General features: G+C 49.6%; 1 protein-coding gene across 11 annotated transcripts in view; it reads right to left on the reverse strand.

Annotated features, from left to right (window-relative positions):
• The window catches only part of LOC147099635 (trinucleotide repeat-containing gene 6B protein-like), a 199,804-nt gene that overhangs the window by 18,227 nt on the left and 161,788 nt on the right, over positions 1–19,789 (reverse strand). For 10 of the 11 annotated variants that reach the window (XM_085969901.1, XM_085969898.1, XM_085969900.1 and 7 more), the window contains 10 exons: positions 18,829–18,999; positions 16,257–16,391; positions 15,648–15,782; positions 12,804–12,896; positions 6,142–6,352; positions 5,903–6,058; positions 4,355–4,519; positions 2,503–2,649; positions 1,136–1,231; positions 53–262 (listed from right to left, as the gene is read on the reverse strand). In XM_085969901.1, the coding sequence (XP_085826027.1) occupies positions 53–262; positions 1,136–1,231; positions 2,503–2,649; positions 4,355–4,519; positions 5,903–6,058; positions 6,142–6,352; positions 12,804–12,896; positions 15,648–15,782; positions 16,257–16,391; positions 18,829–18,999 (1,519 nt within the window). The remainder of the gene's footprint in view (positions 1–52; positions 263–1,135; positions 1,232–2,502; positions 2,650–4,354; positions 4,520–5,902; positions 6,059–6,141; positions 6,353–12,803; positions 12,897–15,647; positions 15,783–16,256; positions 16,392–18,828; positions 19,000–19,789) is intronic. The other variant, XM_085969902.1, reaches the window with a different exon arrangement.

Below are 19,789 nucleotides of genomic sequence, written 5' to 3' on the forward strand. Positions count from 1 at the left end.
ATAGAAATAATAGAAAGAGAGAAAGGGACAAGAGTGACAGCAAGCTACGCACTCAGGGCATATCGTGACTCCTGTACGCCCCAGCCTCTGCTGAATCGGGGGGCTCCGCTGCCCCATGGAGATGATGGCGGCTTCTGATTGGTCAGTCCTGGTGGCGGCCGGGTTGGCGGATTAGTGTTTTTAGATGACATCTGATTTTTCCACATCCTGGGATGTCCGATCGGATCTGGAGACCACGTCGACTTGAAGTCACTGAACTTGGCTGGAAGAACAACACAGTCCAGGACCCAGTTAATGCATTAAAAAACCCAAAAACACGTGACTGGGCGAGGAGGGAATCTCCAACCCAAGAGGGCCAGAAAAAGCCACAATAGCTCAAAACATTCTAACTAAGGGCTCGGGTACAAGCTTAAAACAACAAGTCTGATTTGAGCATCTTTAAACATTCTCTAAATTACTTTTTTCTGGAAAGTGGATGATAGAAATCTTTAAGCACAAATGTTACCAAAGTAAATGAATGGCCGAATCAGTTCCAATTACTTATTTAAATTGGCAATCCCACAGTCGAGGTCCGTAGATGGCGATGTCAGAGCAAAAAAATTATATATTAGATCTCCCGCGACGGGGAGTGAAGACCAAGCACGGTATTAGATCCAGGCAGGGTCGAAGGGCAAGGAATAACTGAATTGGGCCGGGGGGGGGGGGGGGGGGGGGCACGAAGGGGAAGGAAGCAACTGGGAGGGGCAAGGATGGGCATCCAGATTAAGAAATATAGCTTTATGGAGCTGAACCAGGAGATACTATTTACTCGAGTCAGTCTCGTACTGCTTGCCCACATTTGTGGCAGAGACCACCTTGCATTCCAGGCAGTTTAACCGGCTTAATGTTTTTTTATTATTGATAATGCTCCTGTGCAGCGCCGTGGGACGTTTTGCTATGTTAAAGGCGCTATATAAATGCAAGTTGTTGTTTAATTACAGCTGGTTTATGACAATATAAAACAATCTGCAGTAAATTTCACATGGCATATTATGTGGATCAAACAAGTCATTTAGTGCAGCCCCTACCCACAGTTAATACAGAATCACAAGCCCTGGGAACACAGGCAATGGAGGGTTCAGTGCATCGGCCCTACCTGAAGTGCTCTGTACGGTGCTGTAGGAGCTGTTTGAGGCACTATAGGACCAGGCACCGGGTGAAGGCAGCGAGGTGTTCAGGGAGGAACTGGACCCTGTGAGCAAACAAGACAGAGCCAGAGATCAGACTTAACTCACAGCCGAAGAGGGAGAATTCACACCAAGAATACACAATGTGTGTGTGATGCTCTGCACTGGTCCCTTGCTCCAATACTACTACTACAGCCAGTGACAAACAGGCAGGCCTGTAACGGCCGGGACCACGCCCCAGACCCGCGGCCGGGACCGCGCCCCAGCCCCGCGGCCGGGACTGCGCCCTAGTGTAATCTATCACTTCAATGTTGGGTGTTCATCACAGTTGAAGTGGAGGCAGTATGTAAATTTCACAAACCCACCATTACGCTTCACGTATTTTTCGCAGGAACAGGACAGCTTTTCAAATGAGAACAACTTGCAGTTGGACCCGAGAAAGGAGGACAGAAGGTGGCTACAGGGCGAGTCTTTCAACTGGTCGGCTTTTCTCAGTTCCCTGCTCCAGCATAGACGGGGTCCTATTATTACTACCCGATTACTGCAACGACTTAATTAAATACAGAAACTTCCGAGTTTACACTCAAGTCCGAGAAATTGCCGAGTAAAATTTCTACCTACAAATGTGACAGGGTGCAGAGGGGAAAAAAACAAAGGCAGTTGATGACAGTACTGGTTTCACAGAGTGCAAGAAGTTAATAAAACTTCCAACACAGCACTATTGCTGTAATTTGCTGCAGTCCTCCTAGGAGTAGGAGCTATTCTGAACAGTAATGGGGAAGGGAAGTGGCTTTGAGCCCAAGATCAGCCATGATCTTATTGAATGGCGGAGCAGGCTCGAGGGGCCAAGTGGCCTATTCCTGCTCCTATTTCTTATGTTCTTATGTAAACGGGAACATTCAGGCCCTTGTGATTTTAGCAAGAGGCACGTCATTACCACCCTCAGCTTAAGCTCAGTATTAGCTGGAGCACTGCTCCTGAGCTGTCTCTAATCCAGATCTGCCACTGGCAAAGAGAGCGAGTTGTACCATACAAGATGTGGATTGTCCCTCTCTCTCTGGATGGAGCTGCCCACAAGTTGCGCTGTCTGACTGCCCGCCCGGTGTAGAAAACCTGAAATTTTACCCTGGCTTTGGTAGAAACTGCTTTCAGTTAAGGGGCAATTGGCTCAGCAGAGATTCTGTGAAATATTCCAAATAGGAATTATTGTTGTGCGAGCTGCTCCTATTAAGGAGCCTCCGGCTGGATCCCAAAGCACAGCATTTGGTCTTTGGGCATTAACGTAAAGCAAAATCAAGAGCACCCAAAACGAAAGACAGCAGTCATGGCCACATACCTGTGCTCCTGTCCCTGAGAAGTTGGTGTTCCGAGTCCGGGGATGGGGGTGCTGCGGAGCTGTTTATCATGCTCGCTGGGGTCGCATATGGGTCTGATTCGGGGTCAATGTTTTGGAAACCCTTCCATGGTTCCCCAGGGCGGAACTCTGAAACCAAAACAAAGGGTGGGGGGGAAATGTATCAAAGAAATTCATCAATTAACTTTGTTACCTTATACTTGGGAGACAAGGTGACATCAGCATATTTCTCACAATGACCGTCACTTAGGCCGACACTCCAGTGCAGTATGAGGGAGCGCTGCACTGACCGAGGTGCCGGATATCCTATCTGCCTGTTCTGCTGGGTCAAGGTTCATGTTGAGGATCCGACTGCACTATTCAAGGAGGGGCAGCGAGTACTCCCAAGTGTCCTGTCAAATATTCTTCACTTTATACCAGCGCCATCAAAACTAAAGTAGCCGCTCATACATTTCATTACTGTTTGCGGAACCTTGCTGTGTGGGAAATGACTGCGGTGTTAATCTGCACAAAAACAGTCACTGCACTTCAAAGTAACCCATTGCATGCGAAGTGCTTGGAGATGTTTCTGAGAACTGCGATATAAATAAATGCAAGACTTTCGTGCTTAGTTCCTGAAATTAGAAACCTGCTACAAGAAATCAGTTTGAAATAAAATTATAGCAGCACTAATTAAGGAGGAGCTCAACCTACTGAAGTGGGCTGGACATGCGACCAATGTTTCTGTTAAGCAGCGCGGCCGCCCAACAGTCGGGAGATCCCGCGCAGGCCAGTCACCGGCTTTACAAGTGAAAAAACCCCACACGTGCCAGAAATTGAATGGGCTGCGCACCCAAAAAAAAATTAGCGGGTACATTGACTGCGAAAGTAAGTGTTTGCCAGTGGTGTAGCGACTGCCCGGCTCCTCGGTGTCCGCGAGTTCCCTCAGGCACTCCCAGTTTCTCCACTCATGGGCACTTTAATTATTAGGAGCTAGCCTCAGGTGCAGAGGGCATTTGGTGGAATATAAAATGTCACTTTATTTCTCCCCCCGAGAATTGGTTTCTATTGGGAAGGACTGAGATACCCGGACATGGTGAGCACTGAACCCAGGTCGTTTCCCATCGCTGTTCAGAAACACCAGTCTTCATTCGAAGATTCACCAGGCTGATACCTGGGATGGCAGGAATGACAATATGAGGAGAGATTGGGTCGATTGGGCTTATACTCGCTGGAGTTTAGAAGAATGAGAGGGGATCTCATTGCAACTTATAAAATTCTAACAGGGCTAGACAGACTAGATGCAGGAAGGATGTTCCCGGTGGCCGGGGAGTCCAAAACCAGGGGTCACAGTCTAAGGATAAGGGGTAAGTCATTTAGGACAGAGATGAGGAGGAATTTCTTCACCCAGAGAGTGGTGAACCTGTGGAATTCTCTACCACAGAAGGCAGTGGAGGCCAATTCATTAAATATATATTCAAGAAGAAGGAGTTGGATATATTTCTTAGGGCTAAAGGGATCAAGGGATATGGGGAGAATGCAGGGACAGGGTACTGAATTTGGATGATCAGCCATGATCTCATTAAATGACAGAACAGGCTCGAGGGGCCGAATGGCCTACTCCTGCTCCTATCTTCTATGTTTCTATGTTTCTTCGATTGAAACCGGACTTCTTTGCTGGGAATCATCAAACTGTCCAAAGGCTTTGAATTCCCATCTTAAAAGATTAGCCAGTCCCACTGATTCCAAAAGGAAATGATTTGTGCAATCTGGTCTACCACGGAGAGCCCATGTTTTACCAAGTCTTACCTATTTATTTTTTTTTTTTAAATATAGTACACAAGTAGTATCAGACCTGGAGGCCAACTGGAGCTGCTGGAACCATTGGAGAGCTTAGGGGTGGACCAGTTGTCACTCGCAGGACCCGAATGGCTGGCCAAGGAGTCGCCTGCTATCATTTCGTAATAGGGCAAACTATCTCGAGGCTTCACCGATGGTGCCATGCTGCTCGAAATAGCACCTGCAAAACAACATAAAAATACCAGATTAATTACACAGGTTTTTTAGCTGGGTGATCAGCAACGAAACTCAAGTGAATCACTGGTGCGTGCGCATGTTTGAACTGGTCAAGGGAAGGCACGGCACAGCCCAACAACTGAACGCATCCTTACAATGCAGTTAGTGAGTAGCATCTTAATCAGGTCATGGGACATTCAGATATGGAACAAATGCGCCAGGCACTGCTCAAGCAAGTTGGGCTGAGCAACAGTATCCTCGAGGCCACCTCCTAATTGCTGCGGTGAGGTATCCTCTCCTGTTCCCGAGAGTCCCCCATACACAATGTGTTAGAAAGATCAGCGCGTCCAGGTTCACCGCCGATTCTCAGAGGCACATTCCAATCAAACCTCCCGAGAGCCAAGACCCACCCACAAAACTGCATGCAACTTGAATCCTAAATTTAACAAGCTCCTGTGGCGTTGATGACGAGTACTCTGGGGTCTAGGGTATTTTGCAATGCTTAGCTGCTAACCCAGCATGTCCCTTTAAGCCCACTACTCGGTACTCCCTATAGGCAAGCGGTCTAAATAAGTCTGGAGGTCAATCAAAGTCGAACTATTGTTGCCGCTAGATTTTTCTTCTGCCTGGGGCCCTCCTTGGATTGTTATCTCAAGAACCTTCCCTCATTATCTTAGGGGCAGAAAAAAAACCTGACAAAAGTGACTGGGTTCATTTCTCTTTTTATATACTTCTAAGATGGTTCAGATGGTAATTATTAATGTTTTATACAAAGCATCACAGCTAATTACAAAAGTTTTATTAACTCCGTAAGTGATCCACTTCGGATTCCCCGATTCACCACCACACCATGCTCTATGGACTCATTAGGGTTCAGCTCTGCGGGCTCCGGCAGTCCTCTGCCACCTCACCGAACTCGACATCCTACACAGTGCCAACAGGCTACTCGACTGCGGAGAGCATCACAGTCTAAATCTAGTGACTTCAAAAGGTCAGCAGAAATCTAACCCAAGGGCTAGAACACTCCACTTTATTAGACGCAGGTGTACGTGAGTAGCGAATGTCTCCGCCACACGAGAATTATTCACAATCAGCTGGTGAGGCTGACTGAGAAAGCAAGGTGACAAGTCCAAGGCACACAGTACAGGACAGCACCACGGTTAAAGAGGAGAGGGGGCACGGTAAATAGCAGTGATTAGGTGACACCAAGATTGGGTTTTAAAAGGCTGTAGCTTGTGGGAGTAAGGGAACAGAGGGAAATCAGAAAGCATCAGTTAGAGTGGGCAACGTTGCAAAGAGTCTTCATTGAAGAGACTGAAGGAAGGAGAATGTGGAAGCTGGCATGTGTCCAGTGCAACAAATCCCCGCGCTGTCTTTGGGCAGTTACCGTTTTTGAGGGGGTTGTGATCTGGCGGCGGAGTGGCAGGAGAGAGACCGTCCATAGTCGTCCACTGCTTGAGCCGGGACTGCTGGGACTGAGGTTCCTTCATTCCTACAATACTGTTGACATCTAACTGGTTCACGTTCATGTTCGAGCCCAGGCCTGAAATGCAAAAAGAGACTTTAGCGTCGAGCACCCGAAATACCAGGGGCCATGCAGGAGGTTTATGCAGCGAGGGAACTCACCCATTGGGTAGCCCGGCTGAAGCTGTCCTTTGGTCTGGAAGTCTGGAAGGCCAGAGGGAAGAGAATTAGGCACAACATTATCCAGGTGCTGCTTGGGTATGCCGGGGTGCGACGGTGAATGTTTCATCCCAGGGGTGCTGTTGTGTCGGTGCTGCTGCTGTTGCTGCTGCTGCTGCTGCTGCTGCTGCAGAGCGTTTACAATACGAGCAAGCTACGGAAACACACACAAGAGAGGGTTAAATACGGTTCACGACAGGTCACTCGTTCAATCCCATCATCTAGTTATCTGGCTTGTTTCCCCCCCCACCCCCACGAGGATCAAATGGCTCCCTTAAACAGCCCCGATTTGACACAGGAAGACAGTGCCTGTGAGAAAGTGCTCCCCAGTCCAATGCCTGGCCTGTGTAGAGTTGGCAGCTATCAGCCCAAGGGAGTGGCGGGGGGTGCTGGAATTGGCCTCCGCGCCCCTGGGTTACAGAAGGGGAACATCAGCATCAATGTTACCGTTAAGCTGCACGGCCACGCACCGGTCTGGAGGTTCCGCGCAGGCCGCTCAAGGGCTTTTAAATGGAAAAAACCGCGCATGCGCGAAAACTTGAATGGGCTGCGCACCCCCCAAAAGTTAGAGGGAACACGGATCAGCATGTATTCCTCTCGCAGAGGGTGCGCGCGCGTGCGTGCATCAGGGGAGAGCAGGGTCACAGTGATTTCCCCCCTCATCCCCCTCCTTAAAGTCGAACAGCCTGCCATCACTAACTGTCCAAGCTCATACACGGAGACCGCTCACTTGGGCAGGGTACTGGAGGATCTGTGGAAGAGCCAACACTGAGTAGAGGGAAGAGATTTAGAAAGGGGAATATTTTATAAGTTAAAAAAAAAAGTTTTTTGTTGTATACATCAGTAAATCTTCATATACCAGAACACCAATTTTAAAACTTTGCATAACCGGATTGTAAGCTTCCATTTTACTGTCCCCCGATATCAAATTAATTCCCAGTTAGACTCTCAAAGTGAAGATAAAGAGTGTATGACAAGGCTAGAATTCATGACTTCACCACTAATGGTACACAGCGAACAAGGGAAACACAACAGTAACACACAAGGTACAACCTCAGCTGGTAAACCTAAGCCTCATGGGATTAATCAGCAGTGAGCTGAATGTTTTGAGTCTTCCGATTCCCTCGTGATCTGAACTAATGGGATTTGTGTGAACACAGGAGGGTCACTGCTGAATGTGCAAGGTGATGCGAACACACTGCAGTTCAAAGGGCAGAGGATACGGTGTACCCCTCCCACCCCTCTGCCGGGAGGCAGGGTTGATTTCCGCCCCCCCCGCAGAGGTTGCTCTGCACCCAGTGAGATGTGTAAAGGGAGCGGCAGTCGACTCACGCTGCTGTTTATCTTGCTGCACGTTTGTTTGTTGTTTTCTCCGGGGATGTGACGAAGATTGGGAATCAATGTGGGAGGTGAAACTTCATCCCATTACCGTGCAGTGCCAAATGCTGGTTTGAGTAGAAAGCTGCCTTACAGGGAAAGCTGTCTATTGAAGATGAATCAACATGTGTATTTTCAGCATTTTCTAGTTTTAAATTAGATTTTCAACATTTGCAGTTTTGGTGTTTTCATATCACCTGCAGTGACCATCTCACCTGAATCACAACAGCACACCAATGATTCACACTGGAACCTATTCAGCACGTCTCACATTTGGCTTTTACCAGTGTGTGCATTTAACCAATTATTTATTTCACTTTTTGATATTTTGCTCAAGCGTGCAGCAAATAAATGACCAAGTTCAACTGCATTGCCACCACCTGATGTCATTCCCAAAGGTTAACTGGGAAGGGGATTGGGGGGAGTGAGGGCATGAATGGAAGATTATTTGAGGGAAGAAAAAAAAAAGGGGAAATTATATCCGAGAGCTGGCAGTCACTCTAGTCCACTTCCCTCACGTGTACAAGTTTGAACATCTCAGTTAGCTTGCTAGACGGCGTGCAATGGGATTAGCAGGCATTCCACCACAGCGCGAGGTATCATACCCATACCTCAGGCCACAACAGTTTTTAACCAGCCTAGTTCAACACTGTCTCTCGAAGGTTCACTGGTGGTGCGGCAGTGACAGTGATGCACCAATGATATCGGTGCGGTTTGTCGATTGGACTGTTCGGCACTCCTGGTTTAATAAGGAGCAGTATGTGGTAAACCACTGTTTGTATTCCACTGTGTACAGGCCTGGACATGCCTCGGCTGACTCCTCCCACAAGTCCTAGTATAAAGGTGACTGCTCCCCAGCCCTTTGTATCCTGGACCGGTCGACCACGCGAGGCAGACCTCCATTCTGTTGTTAATAAAAGCCTTTAGTTACTCTTCTAACTCTCAGTCTTTTATGAGTAATTGATAGCGCATCAATTTTATTAACAACATTTTTATAATGGAGAAGGTCCTCACACCAGCATGCCTGGACTTAGATCATCGGGAGGCGGACACATCCACCAAGTTTACTCACTGGCTTAAGTGTTTCGAAAAATTCCTGACCGCCTCCGAAGCAATCAAATCGGACGAGGACAAACTGGATGCCCTGACCTCCAAAGTGAACCACCGAGTGTACTCGGTCATCCAAGACGCGACCTCGTACGCGGACGCTATCAAGCTCCTCAAGGACCAGTACACGCGCCCAGTGAACGAAGTGTACGCCAGGCACCTCCTGGGGAGTCGTAAACAACAACCTGGGGAATCGACCGTGGAATACCTTCAGGCACTGTCTGTGCTTGGCCGGGCCTGTGGTTGTAAGGATGTAAAGGCCGCCGTGTACACAGAGGAACTTATCCGGGACGCTTTTGTAGCGGGCCACAGATCCAATTACACCAGACAGCGACTGTTGGAGCAGAGTAACCTCGACCTCAACAAGGCCTCTGAACTCGCACTATCGTTGGATGCAGCCTACCAGGGCATGGATGCCTACTCCTCTGCACCGTGGACGCCGCGGGGAATGACAGCTTGGGACACAGTAGGACCGCCTCATAGCGCCATGCCACCCCAGCCACGGCCCAACTACCGCAGCAGTGTCCCAAGGCCAGACAGCAGTGCCCCAAGGCCAGAAATGCTACTTCTGTGGCCAGGCAAAACACCCCAGAGCGCGCTGCCCGGCGAAAAACGCGATCTGCTCGGGCTGCGGGAAGAAGGGACACTACGCTAGCGTCTGCAGGGCCAAAGCCACCCCGAACCCCAGCAGCGCCGCGTGTGGGCCATGCGGGCCGCCATCTTGGACCTCCCCGGCCATGTGCGAATCACCGGTACAGCAGCCATTTTGGACGCCTCCAGCCACATGGGGATCATGGACGCCGCCATCTTGGACGACAGCCGGGACGCAGCAGGCCCCCGACACCGCCTCATCTGATACCCGCAGCGACACACCGACCCCTACGCTGGCATCCGTTACACTGGACCAAGCGAGACCGCACCAACTGGCCAGTTCCACAATGGACATTAAGGTAAATGGTCATGATACAATCTGCCTTTTTGACTCTGGGAGCACGGAGAGCTTCATCCACCCCGACACGGTGCGGCGTTGCTCTCTCTCAGTCCTGCCTGCGCAACAGCGGATTTCTATGGCCTCCGAGTCCCAGTCGGCAGACATCGGCGGCTACTGCGTGGTGACACTCGTAGTAGACGGGACCGTGTACGATCATTTTAAACTTCTGGTCCTGCCTGACCCCTGCGCTGCCGTCCTGCTGGGGTTAGATTTTCAGTGCCACCTTAAAAGTGTTACGATGGCGTACGGTGGACCCTTACCCCCACTCACAGTCCGCAGCCAGCAGCTTCCAAATTGCCCGCCGCGCACTAGGTGCAACCTCTCCACACTCAGTCACCCCCCCCCCACTGTTTGCTAACCTCACCCCCGACTGTAAGCCCATCGCCACAAAGAGCAGGCGATACAGTGCCGGGGACAGGGTTTTCATTAAAACCGAAGTGGAGCGGCTCCTGAAAGAAGGGATTATTGAGGGCAGCACCAGCCCCCGGCGAGCCCAGGTTGTGGTCGTTAAGACCGGCGAGAAGCAGCGCCTGGTCATCGACTACAGCCAGACAATAAATCGCTACACCCTGCTGGACGCCTACCCACTCCCCCGTATAGCTGATATGGTCAACCAGATCGCGCAGTACCGCGTCTTCTCGACCATTGACCTGAAATCAGCGTACCACCAGCTCCCCATCCGCCCTGAGGACCGCCAGTACACTGCCTTTGAGGCAAACGGCCGCCTCTATCACTTCCTTAGGGTTCCCTTTGGCGTCACCAACGGGGTCTCCGTCTTCCAAAGGGAGATGGACCGGATGGTAGATCAAAATGCGTTGCAGGCCACTTTCCCATATCTGGACAATGTGACCATCTGCGGCCGTGACTTGCAGGACCATGACGCAAACCTCGAAAAATTCCTCCGCACCGCCCAACTCCTAAACCGGACATATAACAAGGAGAAGTGCATATTCCGCACAAACCGCCTCGCCATCCTTGGCTGTGTTGTGGAACACGGAGTCATCGGCCCCGACCCCGACCGGATGCGTCCCCTTATGGAACTTCCACTGCCCCACTGCCTCGAGGCCCTGAAGAGGTGCCTAGGGTTTTTCTCCTATTACGCCCAGTGGGTCCCCTACTATGCGGACAAGGCCCGTCCGCTGATCAAGTCCACCTCTTTTCCCTTGACGGCAGAGGCCCGCTTAGCCTTCCACCGTATCAAGGAGGACATTGCCAAAGCCACCATGCACGCAGTGGACGAATCCATCCCCTTCCAGGTGGAAAGCGACGCGTCCGACTTTGCCCTGGCCGCTACCCTCAATCAGGCGGGGAGACCCGTGGCCTTTTCACGAACCCTCCAAGGCCCGGAGACCAGACACTCCGCTGTTGAGAAGGAGGCCCAGGCGATTGTGGAGGCTGTGCGTCATTGGAGGCACTACCTGGCCGGAAAACGATTTACCCTGCTCACTGACCAGCGTTCAGTTGCTTTTATGTTTAACAACAAGCAGAGGGGCAAAATCAAAAATGACAAGATCTTGAGGTGGAGAATCGAACTTTCCACCTACAACTACAAGATCTTGTACCGGCCCGGGAAGCTAAATGAACCCCCGGATGCGCTATCGCGTGGCACCTGCGCCAGCGCGCAGATCGATAGACTGCGGGCCCTCCACAATGACCTCTGCCACCCGGGGGTCACCAGGTTCTTCCACCTCATCAAGGCCCGCAACCTGCCTTACTCTATTGAGGAGGTCAGGACCATGACCAGGAACTGCCAAGTCTGCGCTGAGTGCAAACCGCACTTTTATAGACCAGACAGGGCCCACCTGATAAAAGCCACTCGCCCCTTCGAGCGCCTGAGCGTCGATTTTAAAGGGCCTCTCCCCTCCTCCGACCACAATGTGTACTTCCTCAATATTATTGATGAGTACTCCCGTTTCCCGTTCGCCTTCCCCTGCCCGGACATGACCAGTGCCACGGTCATTAAATGTCTGAACAACCTCTTCACCCTGTTCGGCTTCCCCAGCTATATCCATAGCGACCGGGGCTCATCGTTTATGAGCGACGAACTCCGTCAGTACCTGCTAACTAGGGGTATTGCCACAAGCAGGACCACCAGTTACAACCCCCGGGGGAACGGACAGGTGGAAAGAGAAAATGCGACAGTTTGGAAGGCCGTCCTGCTAGCCTTAAAGTCTAGGGGCCTTCCAACCTCCCGCTGGCAGGATGTGCTCCCCGATGCGCTCCACTCTATTCGGTCACTGCTCTGCACTGCCACTAACGCCACCCCTCATGAGAAAATGTTTGTCTTCCCAAGGAAGTCCACATCGGGGACATCGCTACCGCCATGGCTGACGTCCCCAGGGCCGGTCCTACTGAGAAGACACGTGAGGACCCATAAAACGGACCCCCTGGTCGAGAGGTTCGACCTCCTCCACGCCAACCCCCAGTATGCTTACATCGCATACCCGGGCGGGCGGGAGGACACAGTCTCCATAAGAGACCTTGCACCCTCGGGGGCCGCAGTAACCCACTACCCCCCCCACCCCACAATCCGATATCCAGCCCCAGCAGACGGCAGGCCTGGGCCCCGCGACCCGCTCGACATCTACGAGGACGACACGCCTGTGCCACAGCCTACGCTGGACTCGACGCCGGAAGCTTCACTACCCCTGCCGTCGCCACGCCGATCACAGCGGCAGACAAGACCTCCGGAGAGACTCCAATACACTAACTTTTAATACACTTCACCCCGCCGGACTCAATTTTAAACAAGGGGTGAATGTGGTAAACCACTGTTTGTATTCCACTGTGTACAGGCCTGGACATGCCTCGGCTGACTCCTCCCACAGGTCCTAGTATAAAGGTGACTGCTCCCCAGCCCTTTGTATCCTGGACCGGTCGACCACGCGAGGCAGACCTCCATTCTGTTGTTAATAAAAGCCTTTAGTTACTCTTCTAACTCTCAGTCTTTTATGAGTAATTGATAGCGCATCACAGTAGCAAGTAGCAGTGCAGGGAGATAACTTAAATAAAAACCATCACCAGACATTTAAAAAAAAAAACACGCGTTAAGGTTGTTCTCTGAATCCACTTTTTGCAACACAAAATGAAACCGGTTTGTCACAGATTCCGCATCTTTAGCATCTCATACTTGCTGTTCTTGCTGCTGTCGGACTGCGGCGGACAGCTTCCGTTGGTTCTGGAGCACTTGCTGCTGCTGTTGCTGAATCAAGAGCTGGTAGGCCTGTGTAGGAAGGACAAGAAGTCAGAGCGGACCAGGGAATCACAGTGAACGAGGGGGCCGGATGCTTGTTCCTGATAATAAGGTGGCATGGAATATTTTGCTTCTTACTGTATACAACAGAGCAGGGCAATCTGGTCATAAAGTTCATCTTGCATCTACCACCCTCCCCTGCAAATTGTGCACTCGGGATGTTCTGTGACGCCCTTTAAGGTGCCACCCTAAGGATACATGCAAGAACCAGGACTTTATGATCAACTAAGATTTAAGGTGGTCATGGAAAAAGACAAAGACGGCCCGGAAATAAGGGTTCTAAATTGGGGGAAGGCCGATTTTAATATGATAAGGCAGGATCTGGCCAAAGTGGACTGGGAGCAGCTACTTATAGGAAAATCCACATCAAAGCAGTGGGAGACTTTCAGAAGGGAAATAGAGAAGAGTACAATGCCAACATGTTCCCGTAAAGGTCAAGGGTGGTACCAACAAGCAAAGGGAACCTTGGATGACAAGGGATATACAAAAATGCATTAGGAAAAAAAGGGGGGCTTTTGGCAGTTACAAAAGACTAAAGACGGAGGAAGCCCTAGAGGAGTATAAAAAGTGCAGGGGCATACTTAAAAAAATTAGGAGAGCGAGGAGGGGCCATGAAATAACACTGGCGAGCAAAATAAAGGAAAATCCTAAGATGTTTTATAAGTATATTAAGGGCAAGAGGATAACCAGGGAAAGGGTAGGGCTCATTAGGGACCAAAGTGGCAATCTGTGTGTAGAGCCAGATGATGTAGGCGGGGTTTTAAATGAATTTTTTGCATCTGTGTTCACTATGGAGGAAGACGATGTAGACATAGAAATCGGGCAAGGGGACTGTGATATACTTGAACATATTAGCATCGAGAGGGAGGAGGTACCAGCGGTTTTAGCAGGCCAAAAAGTGGATAAATCCCCAGGCCCGGACGAGATGTATCCCAGGCTGCTGTGTGAGGCAAAGGAGGAGATTGCAGGGGCTCTGACACAAATTTTCAGAACCTCTCTGGCCACAGGGGATGTACCAGAGGACTGGAGAACAGCTAACGTAGTACCATTATTCAAGAAGGGTAGCAGGGATAAACCAGGGAATTACAGGCCAGTGAGCCTAACATCTGTGGTAGGGAAATTATTGGAAAAAATTCTGAGGGACAAAATTAGTCTCCACTTGGAGAGGCAAGGATTAATCGGGGATAGTCAGCATGGCTTTGTCAAGGGTAAATCATGTCTGACCAATCTGATTGAATTTTTCGAGGGGGTGACTAGGTGTGTGGATGAGGGAAATGCTGTGGATGTGGTATACATGGACTTCAGTAAGGCTTTTGACAAAGTCCCGCATAGGAGACTGGTCAAGAAGGTAAGAGCCCATGGGATCCAGGGTGCCTTGGCACGTTGGATCCTAAACTGGCTGAGTGGCAGGAGGCAGAGGGTGATGGTCGAAGGTTGCTTTTGTGACTGGAAGCCTGTGTCCAGTGGGGTACCTCAGGGATCGGTGCTGGGTCCCTTGCTGTTTGTGATCTACATAAATGATTTGGATGAGAATGTAAAAGGTATGATCAGTAAGTTCGCAGATGACACGAAAATTGGTGGGGTGGTAAATTGCGAGGAGGAAAGCCTCAGGCTACAGGACGATATAAACGGGTTGGTCAGATGGCGGAAAAGTGGCAAATGGAATTTAACCCTGAAAAGTGCGAGGTGATGCATTTTGGACGGACAAATAAGGCAAGGGAATACACAATGAGTGGTAGGGCCCTAGGAAGCACAGAGGGTCAGAGGGACCTTGGTGTACATGTACATAGATCCCTGAAGGCAGCGGAACAGGTAGATAAGGTGGTTAAAAAGGCATATGGGATACTTGCCTTCATTAGCCGAGGCATAGAATATAAGAGCAGGGAGGTTATGATGGAGCTGTACAAAACGCTGGTAAGGCCACAGCTGGAGTACTGTGTGCAGTTCTGGTCGCCTCACTATAGGAAGGATGTGATTGCTTTGGAGAGGGTGCAGAGAAGATTCACCAGGATGTTACCTGGGATGGAGCGCCTCAGCTATGAAGAAAGGCTAAACAGGCTGGGGTTGTTTTCCTTGGAGCAAAGAAGGCTGAGGGGGGGACCTGATTGAGGTGTACAAAATGATGAGGGGCATAGATAGGGTAGATAAAGAGGAACTTTTCCCCTTAGTAGGGGGGTCAATAACAAGGGGGCATAGATTCAAGGTAAGGGGCAGGAGGTTTAGAGGGGATTTGAGGAGGAACTTTTTCACCCAGAGGGTGGTTGGAGTCTGGAACTCACTGCCTGAAAGGGTGGTAGAGGCAGGAACCCTCAACATTCAAGAAGCATTTGGATGAGCACTTGAAATGCCATTGCATACAAGGCTATGGACCAAATGCTGGAAAATGGGATTAGATGGACAGGGCTTGATGGACGGCGCAGACACGATGGGCCGAAGGGCCTCTTTCTGTGCTGTATAACTCTATGACTACTTCTCCCACCAAAGAAGAAAAATCAGAGCCACAAATTGAAATGCAGATGTGCTCTGTGCAGCTGTGAAGATGTACCGCCAATGCAGAAGAGGACCCTTTACCCTTCAGAATCTCCCTCAGCGTGCCATTGTTCTACAGAAATTATCTACAACATTCCCTGAGGCGGAGCAGAAACGACTCAGCCCCCTGATATTATGACAGGTCGTGGTGGAAAAACACTAGGGCTCATTCACAAAAGAATCGGTACTTACCAACTGGAGCTGTGGGAGCTGAGGGAGTTGACTGAGCATAGCTATTTGCTGAGGGGATAGTTGAGGACCAAGGCTAAACAGGGCTGGGTTCAGGGCGCCATTCGGAGCGGCATGCTTCAACATGGAGGCAGGGACCTACAATTCAAAGCAAGGAATCCACTTTAACGTTAATATATCAAACAGCAAATCACCACTCCAGTTCTCTAACCCTAACCGATCTCACAACAGCATTTGAGCATCCACCTCAAAAGGAAGGGCGGCTAATGCCCTCTGCTGATCCGGAGGCAAGGAGCACAGCAGTACTAGAGAGGACATGGGATTAGCAGCATTTCTGACTCTACAGTAGAATGTTTATTAATAATTGAGGGATGCTAGTGCTGGAGAATGAAATACTTCCCATTACCGGCACTCAATGACAACATAAAGCATCCATTGTAAAGTCTAGCCCATTCGGCTGGGTTGGATTTGAATCCATGTTCAAGAGCTGGTTTATACTCTCAAAATCCAGACTCCCCCACCCCATCTCCCGAACAAACGTACAGCAGGGGTAGAGAAAAGGATGACTCCATAGCTCAGTGATGTGAGTCTCTGACTGACTCGGTTACCTACCTGAGGAGGGGGCAGGAACTGCGGAGGCACTTGAGCCCGAAGGTTAGGCTGGGATGAATTCATGGGTTGCACCTGAGGCGTGTGCACACCTCTGGGTTGTGCTGTGCTACCGCCAAATAAACCATGATTGCCATTCTGTGAGAGGGAGACAGGAACATTAATTACATCGATTAGATTTTCTTCCATTGAACACTTTCATACATCACTTAAAGACTAATTCAATCAGGAAGGGCGGCCACCTCAGGGTGTAGACATCACTGCAATCTTTGTAACTAGTCTCTAAATCCGGGTCTGCTTTTGACATCTGCCCATCTCCATGCTGTTCTACAGCAGAGCAGAGGAACAAGCCTGTAGCACAACCAAAGGTAGGCACAGAACAACAGGAACTGCCAGGGATAGTGGTTTGACCAGCACCACCGCCCCCCAAGTGATGGCGCACTCCATTGTGGGACATAGAACCTCAGAAACGTCAGCACAGGAGGCCATTCGGTCCATCGTACCCGTGCCAGCCCCACACCGGACTATCTGATCTAATTCTCCTGTGGCCTTTGATATTTTTCCCCTTTGAGCGCTTGTCCAGTTCCGCCACGAGTGATTCAGCTTCAAAGTCTATATGTGCATCACACTCCCCTCCCCACTGATAGCAATACATCCATCACTTTTCTCCCCTTCCTTCCCAGTGGTGGATGTGTGCGACAATGGAGTGGTAGAGTGTTCCATCTGGAAGGGGGGACAGAGGAGGAGGAATTTCTTCACTCAGAGGGTGGTGAATCTTTGGAATTCTCTGCCCCAGAGGGCTGTGGATGCTCAGTCGTTGAGTATATTCAAAACAGATAAGATATTTGGATACGAAGGGAATCAAGGCATATGGGGATCAGGCGGGAAAGTGGAGTTCAGGTAAAAGATCAGCCGTGATCTTATTAAATTGTGGAGCAGGCTCGAGGGGCTGAATGGCCGACTCCAGCTCCTCCTACTTCGGTTCTCATGTAATCCAAAGTGATGGACATTTCCTACTCTATCGAGTGCTTCACTGTGACAATCTCCGTCACTGTTTCTTGCCATTCTCGGAGATGGAACACTCTGGGATACAGCCACTCCTGCCCTTTTTGGAAAGGCAAACCCAAGCGGCTACTGTTTAAACTCTCAGATCATGAAGCCTCAGGGGTTAACAAAACTCTTACTTCTTCACAATGCTGTGTAATACTCTTTACTCATCACATCAAATCGCTCCCACAACTCTCAACACCACCACCCTCCGTCTGTCTGTTGTGTGAAAGGACTGTAACCAACAGTATTTTATATCTCAAAACACTGTGGGGGGGGGACAGAATCTGGATTACACCGCTAGGTGTTTACACAGTACCAGTGGCTGTAGGATGAAAATTCTGCAAAGCCATCATTAGATTTCCCTGTAATCTCAATGACAGCACTGCCCAGTGTAGCTATAGGAAAGAGCTATTAAACAGTCTACACTGACTGGTATGGGGAGGGGCTGCGGAAGAGATTGCAGGTTTCACAGCTGCATCCCTCCCAGAGCTCTTAACAGTTCACAACCATGAAATTCCACACAGCGGGGTAACCCCTCTCAGCCCTGCTCAAGTGTGCCAAGCAGAGTCTGGGTCCAGTTTAGGGGGAAGAGGGGAAAATAAAAGGCGCATCTGTTGATGCAAGGGAGAAATTCCCCACCCTCTCTCTAAGCCATCCTGACTGAGGTTGGTGCATTCGGAAAATTTGAGGACAGTACAGGAAACTTTTGATTAACCGGCCACTAACTAACTGGAAATGTCGGTTAACCGGCAAAATTCAGGAGTCGGTTCAGATAACTTTTTTTTACTTTTAGTTTTACTCATTTCCGGCTGTGCAAGGGTGTAGCTGAAGCTGTTGCTAAGCTACAGAGACGCTTGCAAACTGTGCTGAACAGGGTTTGTTGCTCGATACGGAGCTCAGAAGCTCCGTATGTTTTAACTATAGCGCTCGATTCTCCGGCATTGTTGATAGGCCGGCACCAGCTCGGTCCCGTCCGTGCCGGATACCAGAAAGTTTCCTGTATCTGGCCCTGAAAGGAAAATGTATGGATTTAAACCTTCCTCTGCATTGTTGCGAAAAGGACAATTGGAGCTAGCCCTACAAAGGGCAACTCCAGTCACTAGAGAATATTTCACTATACAGTACAAACATAACTTGGCAGAATTTCACAGGATTCCACAAGTTCATTTTATACTGTAAATATTACAGTATTGTTTTCCAATTAAAGTGATTTTGAAGTAGTTGACATCACCTGGTGTGCATCGTGATTAATGTTGCTGTAGTACAGAAACATCAAAACAACTGGTTGAGTGGAGAAGAGAGAAACATATAAAGTAGACGATCACAGATTTTAACTTGTGAAAAGGGGACGGGGTCAAGGCTTCAATTTGCTACTGATGGAACAAATTATTGATAACCTTACTAATTAGTGCATTCCGCTTGCAACACAAGAAAAATGCACTTCGATTTGCTTGCTTAGAATGGAACAGATCGTACAATATCACGAGATCCCAGTCACAAGACACATTCAGAAAGCAGCCCTTACGTGTCTAGCGTTTAGGTTTTGCATGTTAAGACCAGAGCCGATGCAGCCGAGGCTGGCGGTGGGTAGAGCAGTGCCCGAGGGAGACAGCTTGCAGCTCGGAGGAGGGGAGAAGGGCGAGTTAGGTGCCTCGTCAGACAGGCACCCGTCTTGATTGGAGAAAGGCAGAGTCAGCTGAAGGAGGGTTAGCCAATCAGCATGCAGTTGGGGGGGGGGGGGGGGGAAAGAGAGGAGAGAGAGAAGAGAAGAGAAAAAAAGAGGGAAAATCGGACAAGAAAACAGCACAAAGAGTTGTGGGGAGGGCGGGAAGAAGAAACAAAAACGAGAAGAGACAGCGTTAGGTGTCACGCACACGGTTAGACAAAATTAGTGCCATCATCTAACTTTCACATACATCCCCTGACTGGGTACAAGCAACATGTGGGCGATTGAGCTGTCTGCAGTGATTGAGCAACCCGTTCCGCTGCAGGGTCCTGATTTTTTTGGTTGCTGCAGCAATCTAGAACCTTTCTGTCTGTCGAGCACTTAACAAACCATTCATTGCTGGTCTCGACCATCTCTGCTCTCAAAGACATACCAGAGAGCCTGTAAAGGAACTAGAAGCAGGGGGTACGCAATCATCACACACACAGGAGCCTCAGCTCGTCTGCCGTATTGGCACCAATGGAATTCTCTGCTGCCTGGCTCACCACCTTTTGCCAAGTCCAAAATCAGTCAGGGGAAGAGGTCAGGGCTTCAATTTGGTATTGATCAAAACATTTATTGATAACCTTACTAATTAGTGCACGCCGCTTGCAATAGATAGAAAAATGCAGGCAGAAAAAGACACTTAGACTTGCTTGCTTAGAATGGAACCGATCGTAAATTCGAACAAGGAGTCGGGGAGTCGAAGATGAGAAAACATTCCATGGATTCTCCATTTTTGGGTGGAATTTGCAAAATAAAAAAAAAGGTTTGGTACTGC

Source organism: Somniosus microcephalus, chromosome 28, assembly GCF_052327205.1.
Source record: "Somniosus microcephalus isolate GS21.2 chromosome 28, FLI_Smic_1.0, whole genome shotgun sequence".
Lineage (NCBI taxonomy): Eukaryota > Metazoa > Chordata > Chondrichthyes > Squaliformes > Somniosidae > Somniosus > Somniosus microcephalus.